Genomic DNA, 19,503 nt, shown 5'->3' on the forward strand with positions numbered 1-19,503 from the left:
TCCTAAAGTGTCAAAAACAGGAAGTGTTCATGCGTAAAGAGCGGCAAACGCTCGTCTGTTTACCAAAATAAAAGCCCACATCCTACTGCGTTAGGTTGATTGGCAACACTAAATTGGCCCAAGTGTGTGAATGTGAGTGTGAATGTTGTCTGTCTATCTGTGTTGGCCCTGCGATGAGGTGGGGATTTGTCCAGGGTGTACACTGCCTTCCACCCGATTGTAGTTGAGATGGGCACCAGCGCCTCCTGCGACCCCAAAGGGAATAAGCGGGAATATGGATGGATCCTACTGCGTCACAAACAGGAATGTTCATGCTAACAGATCGGCCAACGTGCGTCTGTTTACCAAAATAAAAGACCACTTCCTGCTGCGTCACAAACAGGAAGTGTTCATACTTACAGAACGACCAACGCTCGTCTGTTTGCCAAAATAAAAGCCCATTTCTTGATGCGACACAAACAGGAAGTGTTTATGCTTATAGAGCGACCAACGCTTGCTTGTCTTTTTCCAAACTACAAGCCCACTTCCTAAAGTGTCAAAAACAGGAAGTGTTCATGCGTACAGAGCGGCAAACGCTCGTCTGTTTACCAAAATAAAAGCCCACATCCTACTGCGTTAGGTTGATTGGCAACACTAAATTGGCCCAAGTGTGTGAATGTTGTCTGTCTATTTGTGTTGGCCCTGCGACGAGGTGGGGATTTGTCCAGGGTGTACACTGCCTTCCGCCCGATTGTAGTTGAGATGGGCACCAGCGCCCCCTGCGACCCTAAAGGGAATAAGCGGTAGTAAATGGATGGATCCTACTGCGTCACAAACAGGAATGTTCATGCTAACAGAGCGGCCAACGCGCGTCTGTTTACCAAAATAAAAGACCACTTCCTGCTGCGTCACAAACAGGAAGTGTTCATGCTTACAGAACGACCAACGCTCGTCTGTTTGCCAAAATAAAAGCCCATTTCTTGATGCGACACAAACAGGAAGTGTTTATGCTTATAGAGTGACCAACGCTTGCTGGTCTTTTTCCAAACTACAAGCCCACTTCCAAAAGTGTCAAAAACAGGAAGTGTTCATGCGTACAGAGCGGCAAACGCTCGTCTGTTTACCAAAATAAAAGCCCACATCCTACTGCGTTAGGTTGATTGGCAACACTAAATTGGCCCAAGTGTGTGAATGTGAGTGTGAATGTTGTCTGTCTATTTGTGGGTTAGGGTTAGGGTTACCCTGCGATGAGGTGGGGATTTGTCCAGGGTGTACTCTGCCTTCCACCCGATTGTAGTTGAGATGGGCACCAGCGCCCCCCCGCGACTCCAAAGGGAATAAGCAGTAGAAAATGGATGGATCCTACTGCGTCACAAACAGGAATGTTCATGCTTACAGAGCGGCCAACGTGCGTCTGTTTACCAAAATAAAAGACCACTTCCTGCTGCGTCACAAACAGGAAGTGTTCATGCTTACAGAACGACCAACGCTCGTCTGTTTGCCAAAATAAAAGCCCATTTCTTGATGCGACACAAACAGGAAGTGTTTATGCTTACAGAGTGACCAACGCTTGCTTGTCTTTTTCCAAACTACAAGCCCACTTCCTAAAGTGTCAAAAACAGGAAGTGTTCATGCGTATAGCGCGGCAAACACTTGTCTATTCACCAAAATAAAAGCCCACATCCTACTGCGTTAGGTTGATTGGCAACACTAAATTGGCCTTAGTGTGTGAATGTGAGTGTGAATGTTGTCTGTCTATCTGTGTTGGCCCTGCGATGAGGTGGGGATTTGTCCAGGGTGTACACTGCCTTCCGCCCGATTGTAGTTGAGATGGGCACCAGCGCCCCCCGCGACCCCAAAGGGAATAAGCAGTAGAAAATGGATGGATCCTACTGCGTCACAAACAGGAATGTTCATGCTTACAGAGCGGCCAACGTGCGTCTGTTTACCAAAATAAAAGACCACTTCCTGCCGCGTCACAAACAGGAAGTGTTCATGCTTACAGAACGACCAACGCTCGTCTGTTTGCCAAAATAAAAGCCCATTTCTTGATGCGACACAAACAGGAAGTGTTTATGCTTATAGAGCGACCAACGCTTGCTTGTCTTTTTCCAAACTACAAGCCCACTTCCTAAAGTGTCAAAAACAGGAAGTGTTCATGCGTACAGAGCGGCAAACGCTTGTCTGTTTACCAAAATAAAAGACCACTTCCTGCTGCGTCACAAACAGGAAGTGTTCATGCGTACAGAGCGGCAAATGCTCGTCTGTTTACCAAAATAAAAGCCCACATCCTACTGCGTTAGGTTGATTGGCAACACTAAATTGGCCCAAGTGTGTGTATGTGACTGTGAATGTTGTCTGTCTATCTGTGTTGGCCCTGCGATGAGGTGGGGATTTGTCCAGGGTGTACACTGCCTTCCGCCCGATTGTAGTTGAGATGGGCACCAGCGCCCCCCGCGACCCCAAAGGGAATAAGCAGTAGAAAATGGATGGATCCTACTGCGTCACAAACAGGAATGTTCATGCTTACAGAGCGGCCAACGCGCGTCTGTTTACCAAAATAAAAGACCACTTCCTGCTGCGTCACAAACAGGAAGTGTTCATGCTTACAGAACGACCAACGCTCGTCTGTTTGCCAAAATAAAAGCCCATTTCTTGATGCGACACAAACAGGAAGTGTTTATGCTTATAGAGCGACCAACGCTTGCTGGTCTTTTTCCAAACTACAAGCCCACTTCCTAAAGTGTCAAAAACAGGAAGTGTTCATGCGTACAGAGCGGCAAACGCTCGTCTGTTTACCAAAATAAAAGCCCACATCCTACTGCGTTAGGTTGATTGGCAACACTAAATTGGCCCAAGTGTGTTAATGTTGTCTGTCTATTTGTGTTGGCCCTGCGACGAGGTGGGGATTTGTCCAGGGTGTACACTGCCTTCCGCCCGATTGTAGTTGAGATGGGCACCAGCGCCCCCCGCGACCCCAAAGGGAATAAGCAGTAGAAAATGGATGGATCCTACTGCGTCACAAACAGGAATGTTCATGCTAACAGATCGGCCAACGTGCGTCTGTTTACCAAAATAAAAGACCACTTCCTGCTGCGTCACAAACAGGAAGTGTTCATGCTTACAGAACGACCAACGCTCGTCTGTTTGCCAAAATAAAAGCCCATTACTTGATGCGACACAAACAGGAAGTGTTTATGCTTATAGAGCGACCAACGCTTGCTGGTCTTTTTCCAAACTGCAAGCCCACTTCCTAAAGTGTCAAAAACAGGAAGTGTTCATGCGTAAAGAGCGGCAAACGCTCGTCTGTTTACCAAAATAAAAGCCCACATCCTACTGCGTTAGGTTGATTGGCAACACTAAATTGGCCCAAGTGTGTGAATGTGAGTGTGAATGTTGTCTGTCTATCTGTGTTGGCCCTGCGATGAGGTGGGGACTTGTCCAGGGTGTACACTGCCTTCCGCCCGATTGTAGTTGAGATGGGCACCAGCGCCCCCTACCACCCCAAAGGGAATAAGCGGGAATATGCATGGATCCTACTGCGTCACAAACAGGAATGTTCATGCTAACAGACCGGCCAACGCGCGTCTGTTTACCAAAATAAAAGACCACTTCCTGCTGCGTCACAAACAGGAAGTGTTCATGCTTACAGAACGACCAACGCTCGTCTGTTTGCCAAAATAAAAGCCCATTTCTTGATGCGACACAAACAGGAAGTGTTTATGCTTATAGAGCGACCAACGCTTGCTGGTCTTTTTCCAAACTGCAAGCCCACTTCCTAAAGTGTCAAAAACAGGAAGTGTTCATGCGTAAAGAGCGGCAAACGCTCGTCTGTTTACCAAAATAAAAGCCCACATCCTACTGCGTTAGGTTGATTGGCAACACTAAATTGGCCCAAGTGTGTGAATGTGACCGTGAATGTTGTCTGTCTATCTGTGTTGGCCCTGCGATGAGGTGGGGATTTGTCCAGGGTGTACGCTGCCTTCCGCCTGATTGTAGTTGAGATGGGCACCAGCGCCCCCCTGCGACCCCAAAGGGAATAAGCAGTAGAAAAATGGATGGATCCTACTGCGTCACAAACAGGAATGTTCATGCTTACAGAGCAGCCAACGCGCGTCTGTTTACCAAAATAAAAGACCACTTCCTGCTGCATCACAAACAGGAAGTGTTCATGCATACAGAGCGGCTAACGCTCGCCTTTTTACCAAAATAAAAGCCCAAAGGAAAAACCCACAATAAAGAGGAAGTGTTCATGCTTATAGTGCGCTACGCTACTGTATTCATCGATCAATGCATATAGTCCTTAATCAGGTGTGTCAAATAGTTCACAGTAATGTAATGTGATGTTATTAGTACAGTAAACATGTTAAAATAATAAAGTCCAACATACTCGTGTGTGCGTGCGGATGTGCATCTTTAGTCCATCGTTCTTGCTGAAGGCTTTGTCGCAGTACGGACACTGATAGGGTCGCTCTCCTGCAACACAACACAACACAAGGGTTACACAAATACTGCAACACTACACAAGTATTACACAAATACTGCGACACAACACAAGTATTACACAAATACTGCGACAGAACCCAAGTATTACACGAATAATGCAATACCATGTGGTAATGACACTGATAGGGTTGCACTCCTGCAACACACCAAAAGTACTACACAAATACTTACTGCAATACTACGCAGTAAGGAGACTGATAGGGAAGCTCTCCTGCAACAAAACATAAGTACTACACAAATACTGCAATAATACACAGTAACTCTCCTTCAACACAACACAAGTATTACACAAATACTGCAATACTACACAAGTACACATTTACTGACCGACACAAATACTGCAGTACACTTTAATACTGAAATACTGTACACCAGTTCAAATACTGGAATACAATACACTTTAGATACTGTAATAAAGTACAGTTGAAGTACATGTGTATTTCCTGTTGGGAATACATGACTCCAGGCAAGTACTTCATCTGCAGCTAATATCAGCACACCTTGCCTGTCATTTCTAACACAGGTACTGCAAAATACTTACTGTACTACTTACTGGCTCTCCTATCTACTGTATTATTTGCTGTACTACACTACACTCTACTACAAAATACAAAATGCACTACTCACTTGCCTACATACTGTACTACAAACCCTGTTTCCATAGTAGTTGGGAAATTGTGTTAGATGTAAAAATAAACTGAACAGAATGATTTGCAAATCCTTTTCAACCCATATTCAATTGAATGCACTACAAAGACAAGATATTTGATGTTCAAATTCATGAACTTAATTTTTTTTTGCAAATAATAATTAACTTAGAATTTCATGGCTGCAGCACGTGCCAAAGTAGTTGGGAAAGAGCATGTTCACCACTGTGTTACATCACCTTTTCTTTTAACAACACTCAATAAACGTTTGGGAACTGAGGAAACTAATTGTTGAAGCTTTGAAAGTGGAATTCTTTCCCATTCTTGTTTTATGTAGAGCTTCTGTCGTTCAACAGTCATATTTTACGCTTCATAATGCGCCACAAATTTTCGATGGGAGACATGTCTGGGCTGCAGGCGGGCCAGGAAAGTACCCGCACTCTTTTATTACGAAGGCACGCTTTTGTAACACATGGCTTGGCATTGTCTTGCTGAAATAAGCAGGGGCGTCCATGATAACGTTGCTTGGATGACAACATATGTTGCTCTTAAACCTGTACGGGACCATTCAGCATTAATGGTGCCTTCACAGATGTGTAAGTTACCCATGCCTTGGGCACTAATACACCCCCATACCATCACAGATGCTGGCTTTTGAACTTTGCGCCTATAACAATCCGGATGATTATGTTCCTCTTTGTTCCGGAGGACACCACGTCCACAGTTTCCAAAAATAATTTGAAATGTGGACTCGTCAGACCACAGAACACTTTACCACTTTGCATCAGTCCATCTTAGATGAGCTCGGGCCCAGCAAAGCTGGGTGTTGTTGATAAAGGGCTTTCGCTTTGCATAGTAGAGTTTTAACTTGCACTTACTGATGTAGCGACCAACTATAGTAACTGACAGTGGTTTTATGAAGTGTTCCTGAGCCCATGTGGTGATATCCTTTACACACTGATGTCGGTTTTTGATGCAGTACCGCCTGAGGGATCAAAGGTCCGTAATATCATCGCTTACGTGCAGTGATTTCTCCAGATCATCTAAACCTTTTGATGATTTCACGGACCTTAGATGGTAAAATCCCTAAATTCCTTGCAATACCTGGTTCAGAAATGTTGTTCTAAAACTGTTCGACAATTTGCTTACAAATTGGTGACCCTCGCCCCATCCTGGTTTGTGAATTACATAGCATTTCATGGAAGCTGCTTTTATACCCAATCATGGCACCCACCTGTTCCCAATTAGCCTGCACACCTGTGGGATGTTCCAAATAAGTGTTTGATGAGCATTCCTCAACTTTATCAGTATTTATTGCCACCTTTCCCAACTTCTTTGTCATGTGTTGCTGGCATCAAATTCTAAAGTTAATGATTATTTGCAAAAAAATTTATGTTTATCAGTTTTAACTTCAAATATGTTGTCTTTGTAGTATATTCAACTGAATATGAGTTGAAAAGGATTTGCAAATCATTGTATTCTGTTTATATTTACATTTAACACAATTTCCCAAATCATATGGAAACGGGGTTTGTACAAAAGCCCTATTACCAACTGTACTACATGACACTGTGCTTTTGGTGAATTTACTGAGGAATTTGTGAAAGTAAAACAATACAGAAAGATAGCCATTGCACAAAACATAAAAGCAGTGAAGTTGTCAGGTTGTGTAAATGGTAAATAAACGGAGAATACAATGATTTGCAAATCCTGTTCAACTTATATTCAATTGAATAGACTGCAAAGACAAGATATTTCATGTTCACACTGACAAACTTTGTTATTTTTTCCAAATAGTAGCTCATTTGGAACTTGATGTCTGCAACATGTTTCCAAAAAACTGGCACAAGTGGGAAAAAAAGACTGAGAAAGTTGAGGAATGCTCATCAAATACTTATTTGGAACATCGTTCCAAGTTTTTTTTTTTTTTTTTTCCCAAGATGGCGCTGCTGTAGTGGCCGCTGTAGGCAGGAGCTCTGTGCTCTTGTGTCATCCTTTTGTGTTTCCCTCTTGTTTTCATGTCTTATTATATTTTTTTGCATTTTGGTCCGGGACCCTTTGGGACTGTGTGACAAGGGGTGGCACTTTCGTGACCTCTGTGGTGCTTTTTTTGTGGACTTCTGGATCTGCCTCCCGGGAGCCTTTTGGCCATGGAGACCAGCTGCTGGGTGTCTGCCACACCGGAGTCTGTTTGGAGGGACTGGAGGAGATGCGGATGAGGGGACAGGACTGCGGAGCTAGCACTGAGCGCTGGGACGGAGAGGCTTCGCGGTGTCTTGGCTGGGTGAGCAGGTGTCGGACACCTCAGTCACCTTGGACGTATCCTCGCTCATCCATGCGGACTGGACACTGGCCGAGAGTGGAGTCGGCTGTCTTGGTTGCTTTGTTGGGTCTGCTCCTGTCTCTGGCCATGCTCCCTCCACCCCACCGGACGATGGCGTGGAACACCACAGAGGCCACCACAGTGGATATGTTTCTTTTACTTTTTATTCATAGCTGTATGTAGAAGTGTCTGCTTGTATCTGCAGCTTTAATGTCTTTAATGTCCTCTGTGTTCTTTGATGTTTGATGTTTCCCTCTTACACACATGGAAGAGGGATGTGTTCTATGGCTATGAGTTGTTGTTGTTTTGTTTGTTTTTTTTCCCTTGGCCTCAGTCTGCACCCCCACTCCAGGGCCTAGGCTAAGACCGATTTTTTAATTTAATTTTAATCTTCTATCCCCCCACTCCCCCCACCCCCCTTGTTTACCTGTATGTCATCTTTTTTGTAAGGGGCGCTGGAAGCCGGCAGACCCGTCAGTGATCCTGTTCTGTCTCCTTGTAATGTTTGTCTGATCTTGAATGGGATTGTGCTGAAAATTTTAATTTTCCTGAAGGAACTCTCCTGACGGAATAAATAAAGTACTATCTATCTATCTATCTATCTATCTATCGTACAGGTGAGCGGGCTAATTGGGAACAGGTGGGTGCCATGATTGGGTATAAAAGCAGCTTCCATGAAATGCTTGGTCGTTCACAAACAAGGACGGGGCGAGGGTCACCACTTTGTCAACAAACGCCTGGGCAAATTGTTTAAGAACATTTCTCAACCAGCTATTGCAAATGATGGAGGGATTTCACCATCTACGCTCCATGATATCATCAAAAGGTTCAGAGAATCTGGAGAAATCACTGCACGTAAGCCATGATATTACGCACCTTGGATCCCTCAGGCGGTACTGCATCAAAAACCGACATCAGTGTGTAAAGGATATCACCACAAGGGCTCAGGAACACTTCAGAAAACCACTGTCAGTAACTACAGTTGGTCGCTACATCTGTAAGTGCAAGTTAAAACTACTATACAAAGCGAAAGACATTTATCAACAACACCCAGAGACGCCGCCGACTTCGCTGGGCCCAAGCTCATCTACTCAAATCTTCTGCTCCTCAAAGCAGAAAAGTGTTCTGTGGTCTGACGAGTCCACATTTCGAATTGTCTTTGGAAACTGTGGAACCATCTGGATTGTTCTAGGCGCAAAGTGTAAAAGGCAGCATGTGTGAGGGTATGGGGGTGTATTAGTGGCCAAGGCATGGGTAACTTACACATCTGTGAAGGCACCATTAATGCTGAAAGGTACATACAGCTTTTAGAGCAACAAATCCAAGCAACGTTATAATGGATGCCCCTGCTTATTTCAGCAAGACCATGCCAAGTCACGTATTACTACAGCGTGGCTTCAAAGTAAAAGAATGCGGGTACTACACTGGCCTGCCTGTAGTCCGACCTGTCTCCCATTGAAAATGTGTGAAGGCTAAAATATGAGAAGGGAGGCTGTTGAACAATTTAAGATGGACATCATGCAAGAATGGGAAATAATTCCACTTCAAAAATGTGTCTCCTCAGTTCCCAAACCTTTACTGAGTGTTGTTAAAAGGAAAGGCCATGTAACACACTGGTAAAAAATGCCCCTCTGACCACTTTTTTGCGATGTGTTGCTGCCATTAGATTAGATTAGATAGATAATACTTTATTTATTCCGTCAGGAGAGTTCCTTCAGGAAAATTACAATTTTCATTACAATCCTATTCAAGATCAGACAAACATTACAGGGAGACAGAACAGGATCGCTGACGGGTCTGCCGGCTTCCAGCGCCCCTTACAAAAAAGATGACATACAGGTAAATGGGGGGGGGGGGGGGGGGGGGGGAGAGAATAGAAGATTAAAATAAAATTTAAAAAAAAAATTAAAAAAAAAAAAAAATTCTAAGTTAAATTAAATTCTAAGTTCAAGATTATTTGCCCAAAAATTACACGAAATATTTTGTCTCTGCAGTCTATTCAATTGAACATAAGTTGAAAAGGATTTGCAAATCATTGTATTCTCTTTTAATTTACCATTTACACAACGTGACAACTTCACTGCTTTTGGGGTTTGTAAGTTAATAATACAAATTGTTTGCATATTAGCTAATGCTAACGATGCCAGCTTGATTACATTATGATAGCATGTACAAATATGCATGAAAACACTTCTACAGACATCACACATGGGATGCTTTAGTGAGTAAAAATAGTTTTAGTTGTATTGTAAAACCAACAAACGTTGCTTGGAGTGATGAATGAAGAATCCATACGAGTAGTACCGCTAGAAAACGAAACTGCACTTATACTTCCAGTTCAAAGTTATAAACAGCAGGGAAACACTGACATTGATATTAGTCCAGCAGCACCCGCAGTGTGCGAATTAGTCCAAAAATTGGCGCCATAGCACAAACAATAACATTTTAGTATATCAAGTTGGGGGCCTCAGCGGCCAAAGCTCGTCTGTTCACCAAAATAAAAGCCCACTTCCTGCTGCGTCACAAACAGGAAGTGTTCATGCTTACAGAGAGGCCAACGTTCGTCTGTTCACCAAAAATAAAAGTCCATTCAGAAGTGTTAATGCTTACAGAGCAGGCAGCGCTTGTCTGTTTACCAAAATAAAAGCCTACTTCCTCCTGCATCAAAAAAAGCAAGTGTTGATGCGTACAGCGCGGCCAACACTGGTATGTTTACCAAAATAAAATCCCATTTCCTACTGTGTCAGAAACAGGAAGTGTTCATGCTTACAGAGCAGCCAATGCTCCTGTTTACTAAAATAAAAGCCTACTTCCTCCTGCATCAAAAAAAGCAAGTGTTGATGCGTACAGCGCGGCCAACACTGGTATGTTTACCAAAATAAAATCCCATTTCCTACTGTGTCAGAAACAGGAAGTGTTCATGCTTACAGAGCAGCCAATGCTCCTGTTTACTAAAATAAAAGCCCAATTCTTACTGCGTCAAAAACCGGAAGTGTTCATGCTTACAGACTGGCAAACGCACGTCTGTTTACCAAAATAAGATCCCACTTCTTGCTGCGTCAAAAATAAGAAGTCTTCATGCTTACCGAGTGGCCAACACTCGTCTGTTTACCAAAATAAAAGCCAACTTCCTACTGCATCAAAACAGGAAATGTTCATGCTTACCGAGTGGCCAACACTCGTCTGTTTACCAAAATAAAAAAGCCAACTTCCTACTGCATTACAAACGAGAAGTGTTCATGCTTGCAGTCTGTTTACCAAAATAAAAGCCCATTTCCTACTGCGCCAAAAACAGGAAATGTTAATGCTTGCAGAGCGGCAAACGCTCGTCTGTTTACTAAAATAAAAGCCCACTTCCTACTGCATCAAAAACAGGAAGTGATTATGCTTTCAGAGTGGCCAACACTAGCTTGTTTACCAAAATAAAAAAGCCAACTTCCTACTGCGTCACAAACATGAAGTGTTCATGCTTGCTGTCTGTTTACAAAAGTAAAAGCCCATTTACCACCACGCCAAAAACAGGAAGTGTTCATGCTTACAAAGCTGCCAGCGCTCGTCTGTTTACCAAATTAAAGCCCACTTCCTACTGCATCAATAACAGGAAGTGTTCATGCTTACAGAGCAGCAAACACTAGACTGTTTACCAAATAAAAGCCCACTTCCTACTGTGTCACAAAGAGGAAGTGTTCATGTTTGCAGTATGTTTAGTGAATTATATTTATATAGCGCTTTTTCTCTAGTGACTCAAAACGCTTTACATAGAGAAACCCAATACCTAAGTTACATTTAAAGCAGTGTGAGTGGCACTGGGAGCAGGTGGGATAAGTGTCTTGCTCAAGGACACAACGGCAGGGACTAGGATGGCGGAAGCTGGAATCGAACCTGGAATCCTTAAGGTACTGGAATGGCCACTCTACCAACCGAGCTACAGTATACCGCCCAAAATAAAAGCCTATTTCCTACTGCGTCAAAAACAGAAAGTGTTCTTGTTTATAGAGCGGACAACACTCGTCTGTTTACCAAAATAAAAGCCCACTTCCTACTGGCTCAAAAACAGGAAGTGGTCATGCTTACAGAGCGGCCAACGCTTGTCTGTTTACCAAAATAAAAAAGCCAACTTCCTACTGCATTACAAACGAGAAGTGTTCATGCTTGCAGTCTGTTTACCAAAATAAAAGCCCATTTCCTACTGCGCCAAAAACAGGAAATGTTCATGCTTGCAGAGCGGCAAACGCTCGTCTGTTTACTAAAATAAAAGCCCACTTCCTTTTGCATTAAAAACAGGAAGTGTTTATGCTTACAGAGTGGCCAACACTCGTCTGTTTACCAAAATAAAAAAGCCAACTTCCTACTGCGTCACAAACATGAAGTGTTCATGCTTGCTGTCTGTTTACAAAAGTAAAAGCCCATTTACCACCGTGCCAAAAACAGGAAGTGTTCATGCTTACAAAGCTGCCAGCGCTCGTCTGTTTACCAAAATTAAAGCCCACTTCCTACTGCATCAATAGCAGGAAGTGTTAATGCTTACAGAGCAGCAAACACTCGACTGTTTACCAAAATAAAAGCCCACTTCCTACTGCGTCACAAAGTGGAAGTGTTCATGCTTGCAGTATGTTTAGTGAATTATATTTATATAGCGCTTTTTCTCTAGTGACTCAAAACGCTTTACATAGAGAAACCCAATATCTAAGTTACATTTAAAGCAGTGTGAGTGGCACTGGGAGCAGGTGGGCTAAGTGTCTTGCCCAAAGACACAACGGCAGGGACTAGGATGGCGGAAGCTGGAATCGAACCTGGAATCCTTAAGGTACTGGAATGGCCACTCTACCAACCGAGCTACAGTATACCGCCCAAAATAAAAGCCTATTTCCTACTGCGTCAAAAACAGAAAGTGTTCTTGATTATAGAGCGGACAACACTCGTCTGTTTACCAAAATAAAAGCCCACTTCCTACTGCATCAAAAACAGGAAGTGGTCATGCTTACAGAGCGGCCAACGCTTGTCTGTTTACCAAAATAAAAGCCCACTTCCTACTGCATCAAAAACAGGAAGTGTTCATGCTTGCAGTCTGTTTACCAAAATAAAAGCCCATTTCCTACTGCATCACAAACAGGAAGTGTTCATGCTTACAGAGCGGTCAATGCTCGTCTGTTTACCAAAATAAAAGCCCATTTCCTACTATGTCACAAACAGAAAGTGTTCATACTTGCAGTCTTTTTACCAAAATAAAAGCCCACTTCCTACTGCGTCAAAAACAGGATGTTTTCATGCTTACAGAGGGGTCAACGCTCGTCTGTTTACCAAAATAAAAGCCTACTTCCTTCTGCAACAAAAACAGGAAGTGTTCATGCTTACAGAGCAGCAAACACTCGTCTGTTTACCAAAATAAAAGCCCATTTCCTACTGCGTTACAAACTAGGAAGTGTTCATGCTTGCAGTCTGTTTAGTGAATTATATTTATATAGCGCTTTTTCTCTAGTGACTCAAAAGGCTTTACATAGAGAAACCCAATACCTAAGTTACATTTAAAGCAGTGTGAGTGGCACTGGGAGCAGGTGGGTTAAGTGTCTTGCCCAAGGACACAACGGCGGGGACTAGGATGGCGGAAGTTGGAATCGAACCTGGAATCCTTAAGGTACTGGAATGGCCACTCTACCAACCGAGCTACAGTATACCGCCCAAAATAAAAGCCTATTTCCTACTGCGTCAAAAACAGAAAGTGTTCTTGTTTATAGAGCGGACAACACTCGTCTGTTTACCAAAATAAAAGCCCACTTTCTACTGCATCAAAAACGGGAAGTGGTCATGCTTGCAGTCTGTTTACCAAAATAAAATCCCATTTCCTATAAAAGCCCATTTCCTACTGCATCACAAACAGGAAGTGTTCATGCTTACAGAGCGGTCAATGCTCGTCTGTTTACCAAAATAAAATCCCATTTCCTACTATGTCACAAACAGAAAGTGTTCATACTTGGAGTCTTTTTACCAAAATAAAAGCCCACTTCCTACTGCGTCAAAAACAGGATGTTTTCATGCTCACAGAGGGGTCAACGCTCGTCTGTTTACCAAAATAAAAGCCTACTTCCTTCTGCAACAAAAACAGGAAGTGTTCATGCTTACAGAGCAACAAACACTCGTCTGTTTACCAGAATAAAAGCCCACTTCCTACTGCGTCACAAAGAGGAAGTGTTCATGCTTGCAGTATGTTTAGTGAATTATATTTATATAGCGCTTTTTCTCTAGTGACTCAAAACGCTTTACATAGAGAAACCCAATACCTAAGTTACATTTAAAGCAGTGTGAGCGGCACTGGGAGCAGGTGGGCTAAGTGTCTTGCCCAGGGACACAACGGCGGGGACTAGGATGGCGGAAGCGGGGATCGAACCTGGAACTATTTAGTTGCTGGAGCGGCCACTCTACCAACCGAGCTATACCGCCCAAAATAAAAGCCAGTTTCCTACTGCGTCAAAAAAAGGAAGTGTTCTCATTTACAGAACGAACAACACTCGTCTGTTTACCAAAACAAAAGCCCACTTCCTACTGCATCAAAAACAGGAAGTGTTCATGCTTGCAGTCTGTTTACCAAAATAAAAGCCCATTTCCTACTGCATCACAAACAGGAAGTGTTCATGCTTACAGAGCGGTCAATGCTCGTCTGTTTACCAAAATAAAAGCCCATTTCCTACTATGTCACAAACGGAAAGTGTTCATACTTGCATTCTTTTTACCAAAATAAAAGCCCACTTCCTACTGCGTCAAAAACAGGATGTTTTCATGCTTACAGAGGGGTCAACGCTCGTCTGTTTACCAAAATAAAAGCCTACTTCCTTCTGCAACAAAAACAGGAAGTGTTCATGCTTACAGAGCAGCAAACACTCGTCTGTTTACCAAAATAAAAGCCCACTTCCTACTGCGTTACAAACTAGGAAGTGTTCATGCTTGCAGTCTGTTTAGTGAATTATATTTATATAGCGCTTTTTCTCTAGTGACTCAAAAGGCTTTACATAGAGAAACCCAATACCTAAGTTACATTTAAAGCAGTGTGAGTGGCACTGGGAGCAGGTGGGTTAAGTGTCTTGCCCAAAGACACAACGGCAGGGACTAGGATGGCGGAAGCTGGAATCGAACCTGGAATCCTTAAGGTACTGGAATGGCCACTCTACCAACCGAGCTACAGTATACCGCCCAAAATAAAAGCCTATTTCCTACTGCGTCAAAAACAGAAAGTGTTCTTGTTTATAGAGCGGACAACACTCGTCTGTTTACCAAAATAAAAGCCCACTTCCTACTGCATCAAAAACAGGAAGTGTTCATGCTTGCAGTCTGTTTACCAAAATAAAAGCCCATTTCCTACTGCGCCAAAAACAGGAAATGTTCATGCTTGCAGAGCGGCAAACGCTCGTCTGTTTACCGAAATAAAAGCCCATTTCCTACTATGTCACAAACAGAAAGTGTTCATACTTGCAGTCTTTTTACCAAAATAAAAGCCCACTTCCTACTGCATCAAAAACAGGAAGTGGTCATGCTTACAGAGCGGCCAACGCTTGTCTGTTTACCAAAATAAAACAGCCAACTTTCTACTGCATTACAAACGAGAAGTGTTCATCCTTGCAGTCTGTTTACCAAAATAAAAGCCCATTTCCTACTGCGCCAAAAACAGGAAATGTTCATGCTTGCAGAGCGGCAAACGCTCGTATGTTTACCTAAATAAAAGCCCATTTCCTACTATGTCACAAACAGAAAGTGTTCATACTTGCAGTCTTTTTACCAAAATAAAAGCCCACTTCCTACTGCGTCAAAAACAGGATGTTTTCATGCTTACAGAGGGGTCAACGCTCGTCTGTTTACCAAAATAAAAGCCTACTTCCTTCTGCAACAAAAACAGGAAGTGTTCATGCTTACAGAGCAGCAAACACTCGTCTGTTTACCAAAATAAAAGCCCATTTCCTACTGCGTTACAAACTAGGAAGTGTTCAGGCTTGCAGTCTGTTTAGTGAATTATATTTATATAGCGCTTTTTCTCTAGTGACTCACAGCGCTTTACATAGAGAACCCCAATATCTAAGTTACATTTAAAGCAGTGTGAGTGGCACTGGGAGCAGGTGGGTTAAGTGTCTTGCCCAGGGACACAACGGCGGAGACTAGGATGGCGGAAGCGGGGATCGAACCTGGAACTATTTAGTTGCTGGAGCGGCCACTCTACCAACCGAGCTATACCGCCCAAAATAAAAGCCAGTTTCCTACTGCGTCAAAAAAAGGAAGTGTTCTCATTTACAGAGCGAACAACGTTTGTCTGTTTACCAAAATAAAAGCCAACTTTCTACTGCGTCACAAACAAGGGTTGGGCATTAGCCCGGGACCCTCCCAGGAGCTGGCTATTGTCGACAGCACCCGGACGCGAGCTGGAACACGCTCACACGTTCATAGCAGACTTTGGCTTTTTCCACGGAACTAAAACAAGAGCAGGTCTCTGGTAGTCACGGAAACTGGGAGGTCAGATATTTCAGACCTCCGACTAGGAAAAATGCTGAGGAACGCGGCTCAGGTTCCCAGCCGCAGTCAGTCCAATCCCCCAATTTTTGCCCAAATAGGAGGTTCCAACGCATGTGGAGGACTCAGATGCCATCACAGCACCCGCGTGAAACCTTGAATCCCGTGAAGAACATCCGGCGTAAAAAACCGAGGATGGAATTGAAGAGGAATGTTTTCCTCATCTGGAGGTTCTGTGGGCACGGGGCTGATGCTCGCGAGCGCATGACCTCCTTGGCGTGCGGGAGATGGTTTTAGCGAGGGTTACTGTAAGAGGAAACCTGCACTTATTCTGCAGATTGTTTGGGGATTACGAGGGGCCGACTGCGGCGCGGCGCATAACTGATTTAGCATGTGCTGAAACGCAACACCGTCTCTCTGACCCCCGGCTGTATCCCCGGGCCCCTCCCGCCGTGGCCCTCACACCCCTGGTCTGCTAATCGATCCGTTTGGCGTCCCCCCCGCACGGCGAGTCTGCGGAGCAGATGGCGGGCTTTGTCGCCGCACGTTGTTACGGAGAGGGCTTTGTAGCTGGGGGCCCGCGGCCTGAAAGGCATTAGCGCTGTCCGTCACCATCAAGTCCTGCCTTGCTCACAGGTAATACCAGAGCAGCGTGATAAGAGGCTGGCTTTGGTGTGCCGCCGGACCGGCCAACAACTTTCAAACTTGACCTTCTCGTCACAACAAGCGCCTCTCGCTTCCTCAAGCACTTCTCTCATGTGTAATATTCGCCATACCGAGCAGAGACGGCGCCGCGAGCTAAACGCCACATTCGCAACAGCCGCAACGCTTTAAAAGACCGCAACCGTGGCAATAGTGGTTTAAAATGTATTTTCCCTACTTTCCATGTGTGCGCACAATCAGCATGACAAATGGCGACGATTTGAACAGAAAGCTGCAGAAAGAAAGTCCATGTTAATCGCAAGCTGAAAGGCAAAAGTAGCATTTTGCCAGGTCTCTAGTTCCATGTCAAGATGCGCCCAAGGGACTTTTGTGGGACACTTGGAGAAAATGACTTGTGGGTTGCAGGCATGGGATTTGAATCGGTTTCAGTCACTATGATATTTAGTCACTACTATAATTACAACTTGTGATTTCATCCACAGGAACCACATGGGTTAGCCTACTCTGTACAGTATTTACGACCTTACTAGTGTTCACTTCACAGCCACAGATGGTTCATCTCGTTATTGACATTATTTTTACATTATTTTGTCTGTTTTAGTCACTATATTATTCAGTAATTAAAACGTGTGTTAATATCCACAGGAACCACGAGGGTTAGTCTACTCTGCACAGTATTTACGACCTTACTCGTGTTCACTTCACAGCCACAGATGGTTCATGTCGTTATTGATATTATTTTTACACAATTTTGTCTGTTTTAGTCACTATAGTATACACTAATTAAAATTTGTTAACATCCACAGGAACCAAGGGGGTTAGTCTACTCTGCACAGTATTTACGACCTTACTCGTGTTCACTTCACAGCCACAGATGGTTCATGTCGTTATTGACATTATTTTTACACAATTTTGTCTGTTTTAGTCACTATAGTATACACTAAATAAATGTGTTAACATCCACAGGAACCAAGGGGGTTAGTCTACTCTGCACAGTATTTAGGACCTAACTAGTGTTCACTTCACAGCCACGGATGGTTCATCTCGTTATTGACATTATTTTTACACTATTTTGTCTGTTTTAGTCACTATAGTATACACTAATTAAAATGTGTGTTAACATCCACAGGAACCACAGGGGTTCGTCTACTCTGCAAAGTATTTAGGACCTTACTTGTGATCACTTCACAGCCACGGATGGTTCAGCTCGTTATTGACATTATTTTTACATTATTTTGTCTGTTTTAGTAACTATATTATTTAGTACTTAAAACTTGTGTTCCACATCCACAGGAACCACATGGGTTAGCCGACTCCATACAGTATTTACAACCTTACTAGTGTTCACTTCACAGTCACAGATGGTTCATCTAGATATTGGCATTATTTACACATTACTTTGTCTGTTTCAGTCACTATGTCATTTAGTCACTACAGTAAGAACAATTTGGGTTCACATCCACAGGAACCACATGGGTTAGTCTATTATGCACAGTATTTAGGACCTTACTTGTGTTCACTTCACAGCCACGGATGGTTCAGCTCGTTATTGACATTATTTTTACATTATTTTGTCTGTTCTAGTCAATATATTATTTGGTACTTAAAACTTGTGTTCCACAACCACAGGAACCACATGGGTTAGCCGACTCCATACAGTATTTACGACCTTACTAGTGTTCACTTCACAGTCACAGATGGTTCATCTAGATATTGACATTATTTACACATTACTTTGTCTGTTTCAGTCACTATGTTATTTAATCACTACAGTAAGAACAACTTGGGTTCACATCCACAGGAACCACATGGGTTAGCCTACTCTGTACAGCATTTACAACCTTACTAGTGTTCACTTCACAGCCATAGATGGTTCATCTCGTTATTGACATTATTTTTACATTATTTTGTGTGTTTTAGTCACTATATTATTCAGTAATTAAAACGTGTGTTAACATCCACAGGAACCACAGGGGTTAGTCTACTCTGCACAGTATTTATGACCTTACTCGTGTTCGCTGGTTTAAATGTAAAAATTAGATATTGGGTTTCACTATGTAAAGCGCTTCGAGTCACTAGAGAAAAAGCGCTATATAAATATAATTCACTTCACTTCTCTATACATTCAATACATAGGATTTCAGCAGGATCTACCCCAGTCTGCTGACATGCAAGCAGAGTAATAGATTTTTTTAAAAAAGCTTTTATAATTGTAAAGGACAATGTTTTATCAACTGATTGCAATAATGTAAATTTATTATAACTATTAAACGAACCAAAAATATGAATTATTTTATCTTTGTGAAAACATTGGACACAGTGTGTTGTCCAGCTTATGAGATGCAATGCAAGTGTAAGCCACTGTGACACTATTGTTCTTTTTTTTTTATTTTTATAAATGTCTAATGATAATGTCAATGAGGGATTTTTAATCACGGCTATGCTGAAATTATAACTAATATTGATACTGTTGTTGATAATATTCATTTTTGTTTCACTACTTTTGGTTTGTTCTGTGTCGTGTTTGTGTCTCCTCTCAATTGCTCTGTTTATTGCAGTTCTGAGTGTTGCTGTGTCAGGTTTGGTTTTGGAATTGGATTGCCTTGTTATGGTTTTGCTGTTTATTGGTTTGTTGGATTGATTTAAAAACAAATACAAAAAAATTGTTAGTATATAGAACCTTACTAATGTTTGCTTCACAGCCACAGATGGTTCATCTAGTTATTGACATTATTTACACATTACTTTATCAGTTTCAGTCACTATGTTATTTAGTCACAACTGTAATTACAACTTGTGTTCACATCCACAGGAACAACATGGGTTAGCCGACTCTATACAGTATTTACAACCTTACTAGAGTTCACTTAACAGTTACAGATGGTTCCTCTAGTA

The 19,503-nt window shown here is 42.8% G+C and overlaps 1 protein-coding gene across 1 annotated transcript in view; it reads right to left on the reverse strand.

Annotated features, from left to right (window-relative positions):
- prdm5 (PR domain containing 5) overlaps positions 1-19,503 on the reverse strand; it is a 97,795-nt gene that overhangs the window by 13,359 nt on the left and 64,933 nt on the right. The window contains exon 14 of the mRNA XM_061888940.1: positions 4,370-4,455. Within this exon, the coding sequence (XP_061744924.1) occupies positions 4,370-4,455 (86 nt within the window). The remainder of the gene's footprint in view (positions 1-4,369; positions 4,456-19,503) is intronic.

The sequence above is a fragment of the Nerophis ophidion genome, linkage group LG26, assembly GCF_033978795.1.
Source record: "Nerophis ophidion isolate RoL-2023_Sa linkage group LG26, RoL_Noph_v1.0, whole genome shotgun sequence".
Taxonomy (NCBI): domain Eukaryota; kingdom Metazoa; phylum Chordata; class Actinopteri; order Syngnathiformes; family Syngnathidae; genus Nerophis; species Nerophis ophidion.